This window comes from Amphiura filiformis, chromosome 14, assembly GCF_039555335.1.
Source record: "Amphiura filiformis chromosome 14, Afil_fr2py, whole genome shotgun sequence".
NCBI classification, from domain to species: Eukaryota; Metazoa; Echinodermata; class Ophiuroidea; order Amphilepidida; family Amphiuridae; genus Amphiura; species Amphiura filiformis.
Window position 1 is genome coordinate 270,608 of NC_092641.1, and position 17,064 is coordinate 287,671.

Here is a 17,064-nt window from a genome sequence, read left to right on the forward strand (position 1 = left end):
ACATGTACATGTTTTGTTGTACCGTAGACTTGAACCTCTTTGAACCAACCATAATGTACTGGTGATATCCAGACAATCCAGTGGTAGGTTCAAGGTAAAACTGGTTCAAGTTTTATATACAGCAAAACGTTAGCTTTTTTGTGAACAGATTCGTGTAATTTTTACACACACAATAAAAGTTTACTGTAAATATTTAGATTGTATTCATCTGTCTTGTATTATTTTGTGGATGAATGACTGTGTTTAAATACTGAAAACAGTGGAAAACATTTTCTGAATTATTCAAAAATATATGCTTTCTTTTGTATGTCTCTTTGTACATACATGTTACAGCGAACATTAGGACCAAAAGGTTCTGATTTATGAAATATTAAATCAATAAAAAATGTCTGCACTGAATGATTTCGCTTTCTTTAATTGGTACAGACATAAAAGGAAAATGTATGACTATTATACATATCTTATGTTTATAATGACCATGATACGGGATTATCATTAACACAATTCAAATTAATCCAATGTTTACAACCATGTATTGTTTAATACAAAACATATTCCAATTATTCTATATAGTTATTAACATTAAGGTATGCTGATACACTTTTATAAAAAAAATAATTATTTTTGAAAAAGTATTTCGCAATTAATAAAAAGAAGTATTGATCGATGAAATAAAAAAGAAATAAAAAAATTGCATACATAACTCCCATGGAAACCAGGTGAGTTCCGTAATTTCTTTTAACACCAGGTAGTACGGGCGCAATGGGGTGATATTTGAGTCAGCATTTTGTCTTCCTACATTATAGTGGAAACAATGATTTAGTGATTTTTGGCATCATTACACCTCAAATGATCAAACCATAATTGTTTCCATTTTTTCTATGCCCTTATGCTTCCCACGAGGGGCTTAAGGTCATAATGGGGGGGGGGTGGGGGGGTTGGGGGGCAACATGTAAAATTTGTTCCACCATGTTGTTGAATTCTGCCAGCCAGTAAGGCTTGTTAAGTTTGCAAAACGCTCACTCATGTGTGTAACATGCATAATGCATAATATTGTTGTACCCTTTTACTACCCTTTTACTACATGTACCATTTGCGTTTGAAAATGACAGCAAGTTGTAATAATAATACTTTAAAGTGCATGGCACTCATAGACACACGGTCAAAAATTATGTGAATGCAATGAAATGTAATTTTTATGCACCGAAATGCATCTTTATAATTTGAAGGCAATAATATTGCATTGTTCTTTATAATATATAATAATGTTTTACAGTTTAATTAAATACAAGTATAATTACAATTTTATACAATATATTAGACACACACTACGATATTGTGTATTTGATAAATAACGAGCAACAATACATGGTGTCCCTGAAAGAACCGTATGTCCGTAAACTTAATATAATATAAACATAACTAAATAAATGATGTGCTTGAGGAATAAATCAGCTATCAGGTACTTTTTGAATTTTGATCACTGACCACACTTTTCTTTAAATATAAGAGTTTTACGAAACCACCTCATTTTCAAACCTTTCCTCGGATTCAAATATCAATCAATGATCTGCATTTAATAGGAGTGCCAATCACTAGACATGAGGCGTCTTTGGTATTTGACTCCCTGGAACGCTTGAAAATGAAGTGTTTTCGTAAAATTCTTTTTATTTTTCTTTTGCGATATCTATTTTATTCCTTAACCTTGACAACTATTAAGTGTTTGGTTAGTCCAGACATTAAAATACAAACAAATTAATGTTTCCGACGATACAGTTCTTTCGTGGACACCATGTATAACCAGTAACTCATCACCAGTTGCAGGGGCGGTAACAAGGAAGACATGGGGGCATTTCACACCCAAAACTTGTTGTTTCACCATCAAAACAAAACAAAAGCCATGAAAATGTCTAGTTCGGGTAAAGAATTCAAAATTTAAGAAAAATGTCAGATTTGTGGTCCCTTTGAATTCCAATTTAACACAATTCTCCCAGGAAGCGATTTTTTTGTTACAGCCACTGATCAGTGTTCTACAATTGAAGACCTGAGCGCAAGAAGACCGTAAATCCACTTGGCCCCTCAACATGTATATACTAAAGTTACGTATAGTGTTTTAGGGTTTTATAATGTTTAATAGATGTTCCAGGGTGAAAACATCATGAAAGGTTGTGAAAGATTTGTTTTGGCCCCTGACCATGTATAAAACATTACCAAACTATACGAAACTATACGAAACTTTTGTGTAGCCTATACACGTTGAGGGGCCAAGTGGACTTACGGTCTTCTTGCGCTCAGGTCTTTAATTACAGGTTTGATAAGTATGTAGGTCTACATTTTAAAAGTCAAATTTGAGAGGGATAAGCCTCACAGTGATTATTTTCTATACAGCGATTTTACCACGAATAACTCAATTTAATATGGTACTTGTACACAAAGGTATCACAATTATGTCACATAACTATACATTAAGTTGCAGAAAAATGTATCATATTATTTAGGTGTCCGCAAAACACCAGCAACATCTATTAATAAATAGTCTAATATATAATAGAGTTCATCAAAACAGCATCTTGTGACCTATAACAGAAATAGGCAGACATACAAAAAATAAACAAGAATTTGTTTCAGTGAAATTTGTTACATACTTGGTTCAAACATTTGTCAAATCGTAAGTTAAAAGAATAGCCCTTAATAATTCTATAACCTACTTTTGGTCTAAAAACTCTATAAGCCCCAGTAGCAGTATATACATGACACCCACATTCCGATGAAAATGACATCCCCTTACAACAAGGAGCATAGTGACTTTGAGGGTTCTGAGGTTATTGGGACTAATATGCTAATGGTGTTTAAGGTTTCAATATATGTTTCAATGATTCCTTGATTCCAGAGGGGCGTAAGTTAATAAATAAAGAAAGAAAGAAGGCAAGAAAGAAAGAAAGAAAGAAAAGAAAGAAAAAAAAGAAAGAAAGAACGAAAGAAAGAAAAGAAAGAAAAGAAAGAAAGAAGAAAAGAAGAAGAAAGAAAGAAAGAAAAGAAAGAAAGAAAGAAAGAAAGAAAGAAAAAGAAAGAAATAAAGAAAGAAAAAAAGAAAGAAGAAAGAAAGAAAGAAAGAAAGAAAGAAAGAAAAAAGACAAAAAGAAATAAAGAAAGAAAAAAGAAAGGAAAAGGGGGTAAAGGAAAAGGAGAAAGCATCAACATACGCAGTTGTTTGATCTCAAAACGGCTATATAATTACAATCGCGTCCGCACAATGGCTGTTAGAATAAACAAGCATATCGCTCTGAAATTTCGGACGAACCGATGGCGAAAAACCTCTTACTTTGCAAAACAAGCTTCAGTGAAAATGAAATGGAATAGCAAGTGCCAGAATGTTGATAAATAATGTAAGAATAATGAAGAAATCGATAATAATAACAAAATATAGCCCCAAGTAATTCATATTTTCGAATTTTTCATGGTTCCACGCCTTATTTCGTACAATGATCGAGATTCAATGGCCTCGGATCTTTTCCCAAAACTCTTTAATTGGAAAAGATTAGCATACTTACTTTATAGCATTACTGGCTAAATCCCTGGGTATAGGTTTACGCGTCCGTTATAATAATACGCCCTGCTTCTCGGAGTATTACTGAATGGTGAAGTTTGTGGAGCATTTATACCAGATGTTTTGATCCCACGTGATGCGGTAAGTAACATGCGCAGAAAAACCAATATGGCCGCCAGACCGACCACAACTACTATAACACACGACATGCTGATAACAGCAATGGAGGTGTCACTCAGTCCTGAAAAATATTGGAGCAGAGTTAGCAACTATACACGTTTTCCAAATTTGGAAAATGTTGCATTTGAGACTTCTCGGCATGCGCGTATTTTGGTTTTTGTTGGGGGGGCATGGGGGGGCAAAACGAATGGTTAGAGGTAGAAGAACCATGATGATAAAACAATCATGATAAAAGAACAAGGGCGGAAAAATTGGTCACCTCCGGCATATTTTGGCTCACAAAATCTAAACAAAACACATAACACTTTTCAGACCTAGTATTCCACAGGATTAATATCATGTTGTGATAAGAATAATATGGGCTTTTTGTTTTTATTTAAAAAAAACCCAACAATAATTACGATATTTTGTCAATTATAATGTTCACCCTTTATATACAACCCGATATTTAAAAGGTTTGTGTTCGCTGGGATGAAATCGGTATACTGAACAGTATTTTTGTTATATAAAAATGTTCTAAAACACCTTCATTAAATCTGTATACCCCGACATTAATGACTAACATGTCATTTAAACATTTTCACTAAAACCAAAACACGTTTGTAACACGTTCATAACGTGTTAAAATAGCTTTGTGTTTACCAGGAAAATCTCCATTTTGATGAAGAAAAAGTGCGAATGAAGTTTTTGAGCGGTTCACTCTGCTTTTAACTGACAACACTGATAATCAATGAAACAAAAAAAAATAAATCACAACGTATCCGTCATTATTTACCTTGTCTAGCAACGCCGCCATCATCGCCGTCACCATCATCTGGAACAATATCAGTACATCTAATACCACCAAAACCAACTGAACATCTAAAAAAAACCACCAAATTTTAACGATAATTAAACTATATGGTCCACAACTTATAAGTCACCCAATACTTTTTATCATAAATCAAAGAATGTTTTACCAAATGTAAAAATGTAAAAAGTTAGGGGTAGCAATAATTGTTTTACACACGTGGACCAATTTATAGCGTCACATGTCATTGTGTTCAGTTACAATGGTTACTTGTGTAAAAAGAGACCGTGTTTATAGTTGCACCTGAGTCCATAGCAGTCAGGTTTTCCTTAACAAACACATGAATAAGCCTGACCCACTGTATTATATGAGAGTTGTCTCCTATGGACTCAGATGCCACTTTTAACAACGTTAAAAACGGTCTCTTTTTACGTAATGAACCATTGTGACTGAACGCAATAACATGTGACGCTACTATTTGTAAAACAAATAAGGCTACATAATTTTCCACTTTTACATTTCGTAAAATATTGTTCGATTTATTAAATAAAGTATTAGAACTTATAACTTGTGGACCCTATATAATAAAGCACAGTTTACATAATGAGATCACATTGTTACATATTCAATCAATAGTTCCACTCTATTTATAGTAATCCATATTTTGAGTAAAGAGCTGCCATCAAGTAAAAATGACACATAAGGAATGAGTAAATTATACATTAAAATGCCCAATAGACTTACTGACAAATTGCAGTATTCCTTTCAGTGTCACCAACACACAAACCACCATTACGACAGAAATTTGGCAGGCAAATGTCTGCATAAATCAATAAAGTGAGAACAAACGTGTATGTTAATCATTGTTAAAAACAAACAACGTTCAGAATCTAAATTAATAGTTTTGTTGGTGAAGGTATAAAATAGATCTAAAAGAACCCAAACATTGGGAATTATTGGCAAAATACAGGGTGTCCCAAAACAAAAGAGGCCCCTCATTGTGCCCTCTTTTTCTCCTATTTCTGAAAAGAAATACCCATTTCATTTTGACAAGATTCTGTTATGTCCCCCTCGGAATACTTGTCAAATTTAAATAGATTCTATTCATTTGTGAGGAGTTAATTTAAAGAATGTACAGTTGATATGTACATGTAAATCATCTTACCACAGATATCACCGACGTTATCGAAATCGCCATCCTCCTGAGAAGGGTTCTTATTTAATGGACAATTGTCACATTGATCTCCCCGCCCATCGCCATCCGTGTCTTCCTGATTCGGGTTAGGATTATCCGGACAGTTGTCACATCCGTCCCATATACCATCATTATCAGTATCAGGATCGTCTAATACGTCTAATAAAGATGAGTCAAAAATATGAGTCAATTTATTTTATTTTTTTTAATTATTCGACTGCTGTAACCAATCAGCACTCTTGAATCACATCAAACTGATGTCATGTGTTTACGTACCGTGTTCACATACAAAATCCTACATCTAATCCTGACAATTGCTTTACTCACCTCGTACGCCTGGACAACGATCACACGCATCCCCATATCCATCACCATCTAAATCAGATTGATCTGGATTTCCATCATTTACACAATTATCACATGCGTCACCGACGTTGTCATTGTCGGCGTCCACTTGGTCAAAATTAATGTCAACTGGGCAATTATCGCACGCGTCACCGACTCGATCCCTATCACGGTCTTCTTGGTTGCCATCGGGGATAAACGGGCACACGTCAGTTTCGTCACTAATACCTAAAGTACAACAACAACAACAAAAATCAAGGCAAAGATATGTAGATCACTATTAAAGCTTACATTGCACACAAACATGAAATATTATAAATTTGTTATTGGTCAGAAGCCACATTGTCTGACTTATAAACACGATTATTTTAAACAACAGCCATCTAATATCAAGCTACATGTATTTGCCCTCAACAGGATCTACAGTAATATAACATAAGGTTTGTATATATCAAAAAGTTCCTTCTCCATAGGACAATTTTAACTCCATAGCTACATTCAAAATTTCAAGGATTTAAAATAAAGCATACGGGATTTAAAATTCAAATCTGTAAGATTATTTTTAAATCTAACATTGATTGGTCCCTAATTACAACCTTAAGGATTTTTTTTTTAAATCCTTGTAATTTAGAGTGTAGACCAAGTCAAAAGTTAGACCTTGTGTAACTTGTTTTGTTCATACGGACCCGAGTGTCCACTAAAGAAGTGAGTATCAATAACCTGGTGTAGAATAAGTAATCTGGGCTAAATATCACGACTAGTCCTGTAGAGACTCAAGCTTTTGGTACTTAAATACCTTATTCCATATTATTGTAGATCCTGTTAATATGATTAAGGGCAAAAACATGCAGCTTAATATTAAATGGGTATGTTAGGAATAATAAAGGGTAAGAAAACAAAATTAAAGTGATCTCTCCATAAAGTGTAACCTCTATAGTTAAGTCTGGTTAAACCTGGTCTATATAGGTCTAAAGACATAAATCATATAATTTACCATCATTATCGTCATCGTCATCACAAGCATCTCCTTCGCCGTCTTGGTCATTGTCTAATTGATTACTGTCATCAGTATACTGACACACTGTAAAGAAAAGTAACACCAATATATTGACAGTTTGCCTAAAATGGGATGTGGGTTGATTTAAGCTAATAAATCAAAGCAGTAATGTATGATTTGCATAAAGAATAGATTCCTATTTAAATGTTAGTTTTCACTGATCACATTGTCCCCTTTTAATTTCTAGCCAAACAAATGAGGGAAATTGAAGAAAATTGCCATTTCATTCCAGCGCCTACAATGCGTGCATGTATTAGCTCGCCGGTCATATTAGTATCATGATTATTGGCGGAGCTTCATGCAGCTTGGATGTACAAGCAAGATATAAGACGAATAGCAATATGCACAAGATGAATAATCTCCGGATTTAATATAAACACTTAACGTTTATTGTAATTAAAGCACTTCAGGCTTAGTCTTTCACGTGGTATTTTAGTACACCACTGGGCATTACAATCATGCAAAAAGAAGACATACAAGAAAAATTGAGGGCATCGCTGGGGAGCAAATCACACATTGTAACTTTTAGTATCACTCCGGATGGTGTACAAATTAGTCCGGAAAGTACCAATTTTGTCCGGAACAGGCGAGGTCTGCCGTACTGGTCCACAAAAGTCCAGATAGCCAACACCTAAGAAGATAATTTAATTATCTCTTGTTCAGAGTTTGGTCACTTTGTCCACAAAAGTCCACAAGAGTCCGCAAAAGTCCACAAAGTCTCACCCAGCTCCAGGCCATTGTTAAACTATTGATTTAAAGGGTCATAAAAATTCTGGCCCTGTTGGCTGTGAGCAGTAAAGTATTGATTGGAAATGGTCATGGTTGGTGATCATGATAAATGACAACTCACAAACTACAGAATTTTGAACAAATTCAGAGATGTTTTTACACATTTTATTTCTTATTATAGTAAAGCTAGTAATAATTATGTCACATGTTTTGATCATGATCGAGTGAGTAGCGTTTTTGAGTTGACCATACTCAGGAGTTACTTTTGTAAGACATCAAAACAAGAGGTGACGAAAAAAACCCGAACCAGAATTTTGCATTTTGGAGAATTTTTTTGTAATTTATTTAAAATCATGTAAAAGTACAGATATTTAGGTTGAACATTTTAGAAAATAAGTTTTCAAAAAAATTTTCAGATTTTTTTAGATTTTTCAGTTTTGGTGATATAGGGAAATTTTAGCCTCCAGGAAAACCAATACAAAAAATCGCCAGACAGACCAACCGTACTTGAAAGGTCCATCATGTTTTTTTCCCTGTCGCCTTATTTTAGTTTATTTTTCACAAAATTGGTAATTTTTTATTTTCTTGGATTTTTTAAATTTCCACTCATTTGATCTTGATTAATGTGACCTCATAAAATGTTATGAATGTTATGTGTACTTTTAAATCTCATCTTCTCTGCTTGAACACACCAGAAATGTCATACTGATTTCTGGCCGATGTGTTACCTAAGAAAGCTCTGTAGGCAATGAATATTTACAGAGTACAAACTATTGTTTGATACAAAATTATTGGATGAAACAACAGGGCTGGCTAATTCTTGGCAACATGTAGACATGGATTTGAAAATGATTTTTTAGGTTACCATGCAACATTCTTGCCATAATCATGGGAAAAATAAATAAATCAAGTATTTTACAATGCTCTTTTTAAGTTGGCCTAAACAATGACCTAATTAATTATTTGACTAATTACTCAATCTTAAGTGATATATTTTCATATTTATGCATTCTTGATACGGAATGCAAAAAAGTAACTTAATTAACATTCAACTGACTTATGAGACACTTAATTGACAATACACTTGATTTAATCTGACAGCACTTGACTTGATCTGATCATGTTAAGTGGAATACAATAGTGGACAATTGATTTTGTGATCTAGTAAGTGTACACTGCAATGGACCATTAAATGTAATCACTTGGCACCTTGTGGGCCTATCTCTGAATCCACTATTTCAATGGTTTCTGCAGAGGTGCTGTGTGAAAGAGTGGGGTTGCATGAAATTGGTCAAAAACAATGGTTTCTAACAATCTAAACAATTAAAAATGATAATGTGTAAAGAGGTAATTTTTAATCACCCACTTGAAATGTGAAGTTCATGACATAAAGGAGACACAGCTGGCTATTTGGTATACATCATTTACAAGTAATTGATGTTTTGGTTCATAATATTTGTCATTGTTAAAATCAGGGGGTGGGAACTTAAAAATATATTTTGAAAAATTGATACAAAAATGGCAATTATCTTGGAAAAGATTCATCCCCAACATACTTCATTTTGTTTATGTTTATTTTATTTTAACCTGCAAAATGTTCAGTTCACTTGTAAATAGCAAAGGCAATTTTTTTATGGAAATTTGAAATAAAATAATGTGAACACCAAATACCATTTTATTATTCCATGCTTAGTGATTAAAATGAAACCTATTCCTGTCTTATAATTCTAACATTTTATCATCTTACAACCTGAGACAAAAAATATCTTTTGGTACCGGTATTTCAAATGTTGGCATAAGTGTTTTTTTTTATGCAGGTCTGCAGTCTAAATATTAGGCAAAATCTCAATTTACTCACACACAGAAACATTACATCCCAACAAACACAAAATATTTTTTGCTCAAGTTTCTTGAAATATTTACACAAAAACATGATCAGAAACATTTATTAAACATTTTGAAGATGTTTGTCTATTTTTCTATAAATATTTTTGAGAAAATGTTTATCTCAACCAATCTAAAACCACACATTTAATATTATAACATTTAAAAACAAAACAAATGTTGTGAAAATGTTTTGTATTTGCTGGGATATCATGACACACCACTAATATTTTGTAATTTTTCGTAGAAAATACACAGAAAATTCAAATAAAAAAATTGCATTTAACCATGGATATAGTAAAAACATGCAAAAACATATTCTGAATGTTAGGAAAATATTTAAGATTCAAACCATCCAGATAAAAACCATGTTCAACCATGACCATTTCCAATCAATACTTAATTGTCCATGCCAGAGAGATCCAGGTGATATGACAAAATCTGGGAACATGAAGGTTGGCCAAATCGGTTCATACTTTGTAAGATTGATGTACTGGATGACATATTTTCACATGCCAGACTAGACCCACCTGATCCCCCTGGGTAGGGAGATATGGGTACCCCTAATTTGGAGCTTTTGACACAGGAAAATTGCTGTGAAAACAGTTGAAAAATGGCAAAGTTTATGAAGTTTTTTTCTATCAGCAACTTCTCGATTGGATTTTATTTTGAAATATTTGTCAAGAACATAGTTTATTTGTAATATAGAACTTGAAATTGCAATGATTGGGGTCTTGGGTTTTCAGGTGGGGGTCATCAATGTTACCCCTCTTTAGCATTTTTAAAAATGTAAAAAAGGGTAAATTTTAAAGCCATTTTATGAAAATATACATCTTAAATATTGATTTTTTTTTATGTCAACATTTTGAGGCTATATTGGTCTACTCCAAACAATAAATGGTAGATTGGGGCGGTGTAACGATTTTGCATAAAATTGGTGTTTCTAGACAGTATTTTCGCCTAATAAATTTCTTGAAAATGATATTTTAAGTCTAAAAATTGGAGGAAACTGAATGTGACAATTCTATTTTTTAGTCTTAAAATGCTTAAAATGTTTTCATATATGGTGACATTGTTTTAGATTTTTCTAAACAGAATCATGTCAAGTCTGCAGAAGTGTTTCTAAATGCAAAACAATTCATATTTAGCTATCTGAGTAAAATGCAAAACAGAAATACTGAATACAAGACTACCTTGTGATAATTAAACCATGATGAACAAAATTGCAATATAAATGTAGGTCCATTGTGTAGGCCTACTGTTTATGCTTTTTTTAAAGTATATCATATATATTGTTTTTATATATTAATAAAAATTATGCCTAAAAGCCCTCAATGTTACGAGTAAGAAACTAAGATTAGTTGGCTACTGTGATAATAGCCGATAACTAACATAAATCACAAGAGTTTATAAAGGAGTAAGTTAATCATTTCAAATAAATTGGATCACAGTTTACATTCACAAATAATTATTCTAGAAACACTATACTGCAAGTGCCCAAGATTCTTAGCCATAGGATGTAGTTCCAGTGGGCCTTTCTAGTAGCTGGGGCAGATATGGTCTTTTATGATCATCAATTTCATGCTATGCTGCTTGAACTGCAACTGCCTTATAAATACTGAAGTATTCACTAAATCAAACCAGGATTTTATTCAATTACAATCGCAAATTTCCAATTTGCGATTGTACTGTTTTCGGACAGTACTTCTTTCTTTCTTCTGTCAAACTTGTAACAAGCCATCGTAGCCATATGCTTTAGGACCCTGTAACCATATTTGGTCACAAGGACCAATGGGTGGGGCACAAATGTTACATGACCAACTCGGGGTCAAAGGTCATCCAAAGGTCATTATGGCCAAAATGTGATTTTCACTAAAAATGCTTCTTCTTCCACAAATTACATAACACAATGACGTGACTTGCATACCTGCATCGGCCTTAGCCAATGTCTAAAAGTTGTACAAAGAATTGGTCATTAAGGGGGTAAAATCTTTCAATTGCATTATCTCGACATCCGTAAGGGATATGGGGCTCAAACTCGGTGACAACAAATCTCATGACCAGGGGAACATTTTACAGAGGTCAGGTCAAAGGTCATACAGAGGTCAATTTTTAGAAATGCATTTTCTGTACAGTTGTAAGGGACCGGGACTAAAACTCATTTCCCTAATGACCAGGGAAATATTTTGGAACACTTTGCAGGGGTCAGGTCAAAGGTAATCTGGGGTCAAATCTTATAATTTCTTTTTCTGGACATCTGTAAGGGTATGGGGCTCAAACACAGTGACAATAAATCAAGTTTTAGGAATGTATTTTTTGGACATCTGTCTGGAATGTAATTCATAGACCTACATTTACATGCGAGATATACAGGCTGTATCAAAACGATTGGTACCAATACATATTTTGTTTATTAAAAAGCAAACTTCTTGGAACATCATGATATCAGACATGTTATGTTATTTGTTCCTGAGAATAAAATAACCTAGATAACTTGCACAGTCATAAAGTGACCTTTGAATGCATCTTTGAACTGGAAATAATATTACAGCAAGACATCATAAATACTTGAGAAGTAAAACATGTTTGATGTATATGATTGAATCAAAGTATCTATTCTGGCTCGAATACTTAGATTGTGCTTGAAATATTTGAGGTATAAAATTGTATACTTTTCAATAAAATATTGGGTAAGTTGGGATGAGTTGTTCTATATTATCATGATTATCAGGATCAGAAATATCAATGGACGATTAAGAGTGAAATCCAAGAATGTTTTATTATGTTTCTTGCTTTGTTGGGGTTTTTTTCCGGGTTTTTTCTTTACAACATAAGTCATTTCTCTTTTTAGGATAAAAGGTAGCCCTAAAAGGCTGGTTAGTTTGTCTTTGGTTCTTCTGAAGTGAGTTTACTGTGCTGCTCTGCCCTCTACCTGGTTGCCTCCTAGGCGAATACAGGTTTCAGCCCTGGTTCTCATTGCATCAATTGCGTTGCGTACCATCCCTGTGCGCCAGATACCTGCGAATGCATTCAGTAATACGTTTGCAAAGATCTTGGATTTTGCCACAAAGGAAACAAATCAAGTAGTGTGAGGTCTGGTGATCGTGCAGGCCACTCCACAGCATGAGCCATCCCAACCACTCTGTTTGCTATCCGTGGACAGAGTGAAAAACAGGTACTTTTATTCAAAAGAGCATATCTTCAAAAGTTGTGAGCCGATTGAAATAATTGTTTTGGTTTATTAAAGCTAACGATTAAAGGTTTCTTTACATATCGAAATATACGAGTATCAACTTTTTAGAAATAGGAGAAAAAGAGGGCGCAATGAGGGGCCTCTTTTTTTTTGGACACCCTGTAAACATTGCACTTTCAGTTCCATACAACTTCTTATGTGTAAGCTAGAATATCATTTTGACACTTGCTTGTCCTCAACTACAGGGAGTCCCAAAATTATTTATACCAGGAAAGTTGTATTTATTTAGGTATGAAGGGCATTACTATCGGTTGTATTTTTAAATTCTAAAATTAACATATATTTAGCTTTCTTAGGAATTTTAGATTTTAGAAATTGGACGTTTCTAATAGAAGTTACAGAATAAGTAGGAGACATTATGTGTCATTGTATTGCACATATTAAAATTAAATACAGTGTTGACTACATATTTTTGATATTTTGTTCAAACATGGTATAAAACATTCTGCGACACCATGTAGTACAATTAGGCGTCGAAAAGAACGGTAACATGCAAAGTGTCATCTTGATTATGCACTAATAAATAACTGAATTGCTAGGTCTATAATAACTCATATTTATATGTTGATGCTAAGTAATGTTGTATGATCATGATTTAAATCTTAAGGGAGTGCTGCTTACCAAATAATTGTTTATTTCTTACTTATGTTACCAAATAATTGTTTATTTCGTACTTTTGTTTGAATCTGTTCATAAACGGTTTGTTTAATCAAACTGTTCTTTAAAATTCCTGAGTGTTTGATCAGTATTTTAGGTTTTTCTCATTTTAGATCGAAAAACAATCTAGAAACACTTAAATTTTAGTAACATTTTGCTTTTGTTATCCATGTTATTAAAGTTTAAAACCTTACTCAACTTAAAAACCAGCTCTAAATAAAGTATTTAGTTGAAATAATCACATATTTCGTTAATATTACAATATTTTCAGCTTTGTAATATTGCTTAAATACCATATAGAAACACTGTATTTTCTAAAAAAGCAACACCGCCCAAGATATTCTAATTACTAACATTACTCAACTTAATAACCAGCTCTAAATAAAGTATTTAGTTGAAATAATCACATATTTCGTTAATATTACAATATTTTCAGCTTTGTAATATTGCTTAAATACCATATAGAAACACTGTATTTTCTAAAAAAAGCAACACCGCCCCAAGATATTCTAATTTGTTTCCCACAGCCACATGTTGGGTCACTCTAATGACACCAACAAAAATTCAAAATTTTGATGTATATTTGTTATATTTGCATTTGAATTCATCAAATAAAAATTCAATTTTTTAAGACATTTTGAGGGGGGTATGTTTAGACACCCCCCAGAGCCAAATGATAGGGGTTGGTTGAATGTCAATTGTTCTCTGTAATGCCCGGGGTAGATGTTTCCTACAAATACTTAATTTACTTAAAGAACTTCAACCACTTGTGAAACAATGAGAATACAAAATTGGCTTAAATTCAGGAAAAATTCATCCATTTTAAGGGGGTAGATTGTACCAAAACAAATAAGGGCTATAAACCCTTAACAAGGGGGGTCAGAATCCTGAAAAAGTTTCAGTGAGAATGTTTTATCAAACACCCCTACTACACCAAATATGGGCAAATTCGGACAACCTTGATGTTCCTGCCACTGCCTGGCTTTCTCCGGCATGATCAATTAACTGCTCACAGCCAACAGGGCCAGAACTTTATGATCCTTTAAATAAATAGTTTAACAATGGCCTGGAGCTGGGTGAGACTTCTGGTTTGACCAGCTCAGACTTCATGTCTACAGCTCTATCACAAGCTCTAGGATTTTGCGGACTTTGCGGACTCTTGTAGACTTTTGCGGACAAAGTGACCAGACTCTGAACCAGAGTTAATTGAATTATCTTCTTAGGTGTTGGCTATCTGGACTTTTGCGGACCAATACGGACAGACCTCGCCTGTTCCGGACAAAATTGGTACTTTCCGGACTTTTGGGTTTCCTAGTGTTGGTATATTAGTTATAACCAGTATTCAGTGGCGTGCGCAGCCCCTCACAGGTTGGGTGCAGGGGCAAAGCCACTGGCGGGGGTCCCGGGGGCAGCCCGGATTCTCTGGGGTTAAGCGTTTTAAAAGGCCAAGGAATCCTATTTTGAGGGGGCAAATTTTTACATTTTGCACCGTCAAAAGTGACGGACTCTTTCATAAATACTTTTTTCTGAATTTCTCAGAGATTTTTCCTTCTATGTGACCTTCCAATTTCCCCCTATGTCAAACACAAGTTTCGACCGCCCCCAACCCTCTGCGCACGCCACTGCCAGTTCTGTAAAGGAGTACTGAAGGGTTAATACATAAACACATTAATCTTTTCACAATTCAAACTGTATAGACGTAATACTTTATAAATAAACTACGTATTTACCTGTGCAATCAGAGAAGACTGAACCTGTTGCTGCTGTAGACGTCCCTGATGGACAGCGATCACAGACAACTTGAGCACCTGCGTTTTGATAGAAACCCTTTCGACAGGGAATGCACTCAGTACTTCCTACGTTTGGTTGGTACGATCCTGGATCACATTCAAGGCAGGATGCCTGATTATCACTCGGTTGGTATGTACCTGCCTGACACGGATCACAGTTAAGTGAACGTGGAGTAGACTGGGCCGATCCTGGTTCACATGGAGTACAAGGAGTAAGCCCTGTTGACGAACTCTCACCTGGCTGACAATACGCTGTAGAGAAAATTGAATTGTACACAATGTATGACTTGCGCCTCGAACCCGCAACATGGTGGCAGAGATGAAGGCCACAAAAAGATACATATCATAAAAATTGTGAAATTTTTATTTTTTTAGGATGTCATATCTGTATTACCAATGAAAGCACAAGTTAAGGAAGGGGAATATTAAATCAATAATGTCGGATGATTTTAGTAACCCTTTAGTGCCGTGTATTAACATCAATATCTAAGGACACTTGACAAATTATACAATTTATACATAATATAACAAAAGACGAATTCTCATGCTTATTTCATAATCTTTTTTGGTATATACAATTTGCCATATTCCTGGTTCTGCGGGAAAGGATCACAACACATCTATTATATCTGCAATTTTGACTGTGTTAGTGTGCAGGTTGAATGTCAATATTAGTACAGTATAAGCAAGCAGCGCCTTGATGCTGTTACCACCTGCTCTTGTCACGGTCTATATCTTGTTCATAAAGACACATACATGTAAATATAGTATGTGTTCTGGAGACAGGGCCCAGTGGCAGCGACCAGACTGTAGCGTATGGGCAGTTTCGATAGTTTAAGGGCTCTGGTATGAGCGTTTGGGCATTTTTTTTTGTGGGACATGAGAGCACACCACACATATGTGACCGTCCACCACGAATGAGCCGTAAATGTCCTCAATTGTATTCTGAGTTACAGTGTAAAATGGGCATGAAGGTCATATTCATAGGTATTTCAATTTGGTGCTACGTGTATCTCATTAAATGAGGTACACGTAGCACCAAATTGAGGTACCTATGAATACGACCTTCATGCCCATTTTACACTGTAACTCAGAATACAATTGAGGACATTTACGGCTCATTCGTGGTGGACAATCATATAAGAAGAATGTCTGTCTGATATAAAATATTTAGATTTTTTGAAATTCGCGATATAATACACATGTATGGCAAATGATACAGAAATATATATTTAGAAGTTGTGATGTGTCCTGAGTAGTCCAAAAGAGTCATTTTGGAATCCCCTCCCCCAAATTATTGTAAACAAAGTCAGATCTATGTTTGGAACTTGGAAATCCCCAGTTCAGTGTATCGCACCATAGAAAAACCTCATGAAGTGATGTAACGTGAAAGGTTAATGTGTATAATTAACCTTGGGAAAATCCCTTGGATTGTGAAATGGAGATCATTTTGGAAATTCCCCTCAGGAAGTAAATGTGCGTGTTACCTGTTTACTTAGGATATGCACTTAAAGTGTATAGCTGGGAATGAATAGCCGATGATCATGTTGACCTTTCGTATTGAAGATATGGATTTTTTCCCCAAACCACCAACAAAAACCCAAAAAAACTAGGTCTTAAAAAAAAAAAAAGGTATA

The 17,064-nt window shown here is 34.4% G+C and overlaps 1 protein-coding gene across 1 annotated transcript in view; it reads right to left on the bottom strand.

Moving 5' to 3' along the window:
- Positions 1 to 1,190: 1,190 nt before the first annotated feature.
- Positions 1,191 to 17,064, bottom strand: part of LOC140169602 (uncharacterized) — a 28,829-nt gene continuing 12,955 nt past the window's right edge. The window contains exons 4-11 of the mRNA XM_072192867.1: positions 15,368 to 15,679; positions 7,052 to 7,138; positions 6,040 to 6,285; positions 5,683 to 5,871; positions 5,262 to 5,337; positions 4,503 to 4,588; positions 3,552 to 3,788; positions 1,191 to 2,577 (exon numbers count right to left, since the gene is read on the bottom strand). Of these exons, the coding sequence (XP_072048968.1) occupies positions 3,568 to 3,788; positions 4,503 to 4,588; positions 5,262 to 5,337; positions 5,683 to 5,871; positions 6,040 to 6,285; positions 7,052 to 7,138; positions 15,368 to 15,679 (1,217 nt within the window). The 3' untranslated portion in view covers positions 1,191 to 2,577; positions 3,552 to 3,567. The remainder of the gene's footprint in view (positions 2,578 to 3,551; positions 3,789 to 4,502; positions 4,589 to 5,261; positions 5,338 to 5,682; positions 5,872 to 6,039; positions 6,286 to 7,051; positions 7,139 to 15,367; positions 15,680 to 17,064) is intronic.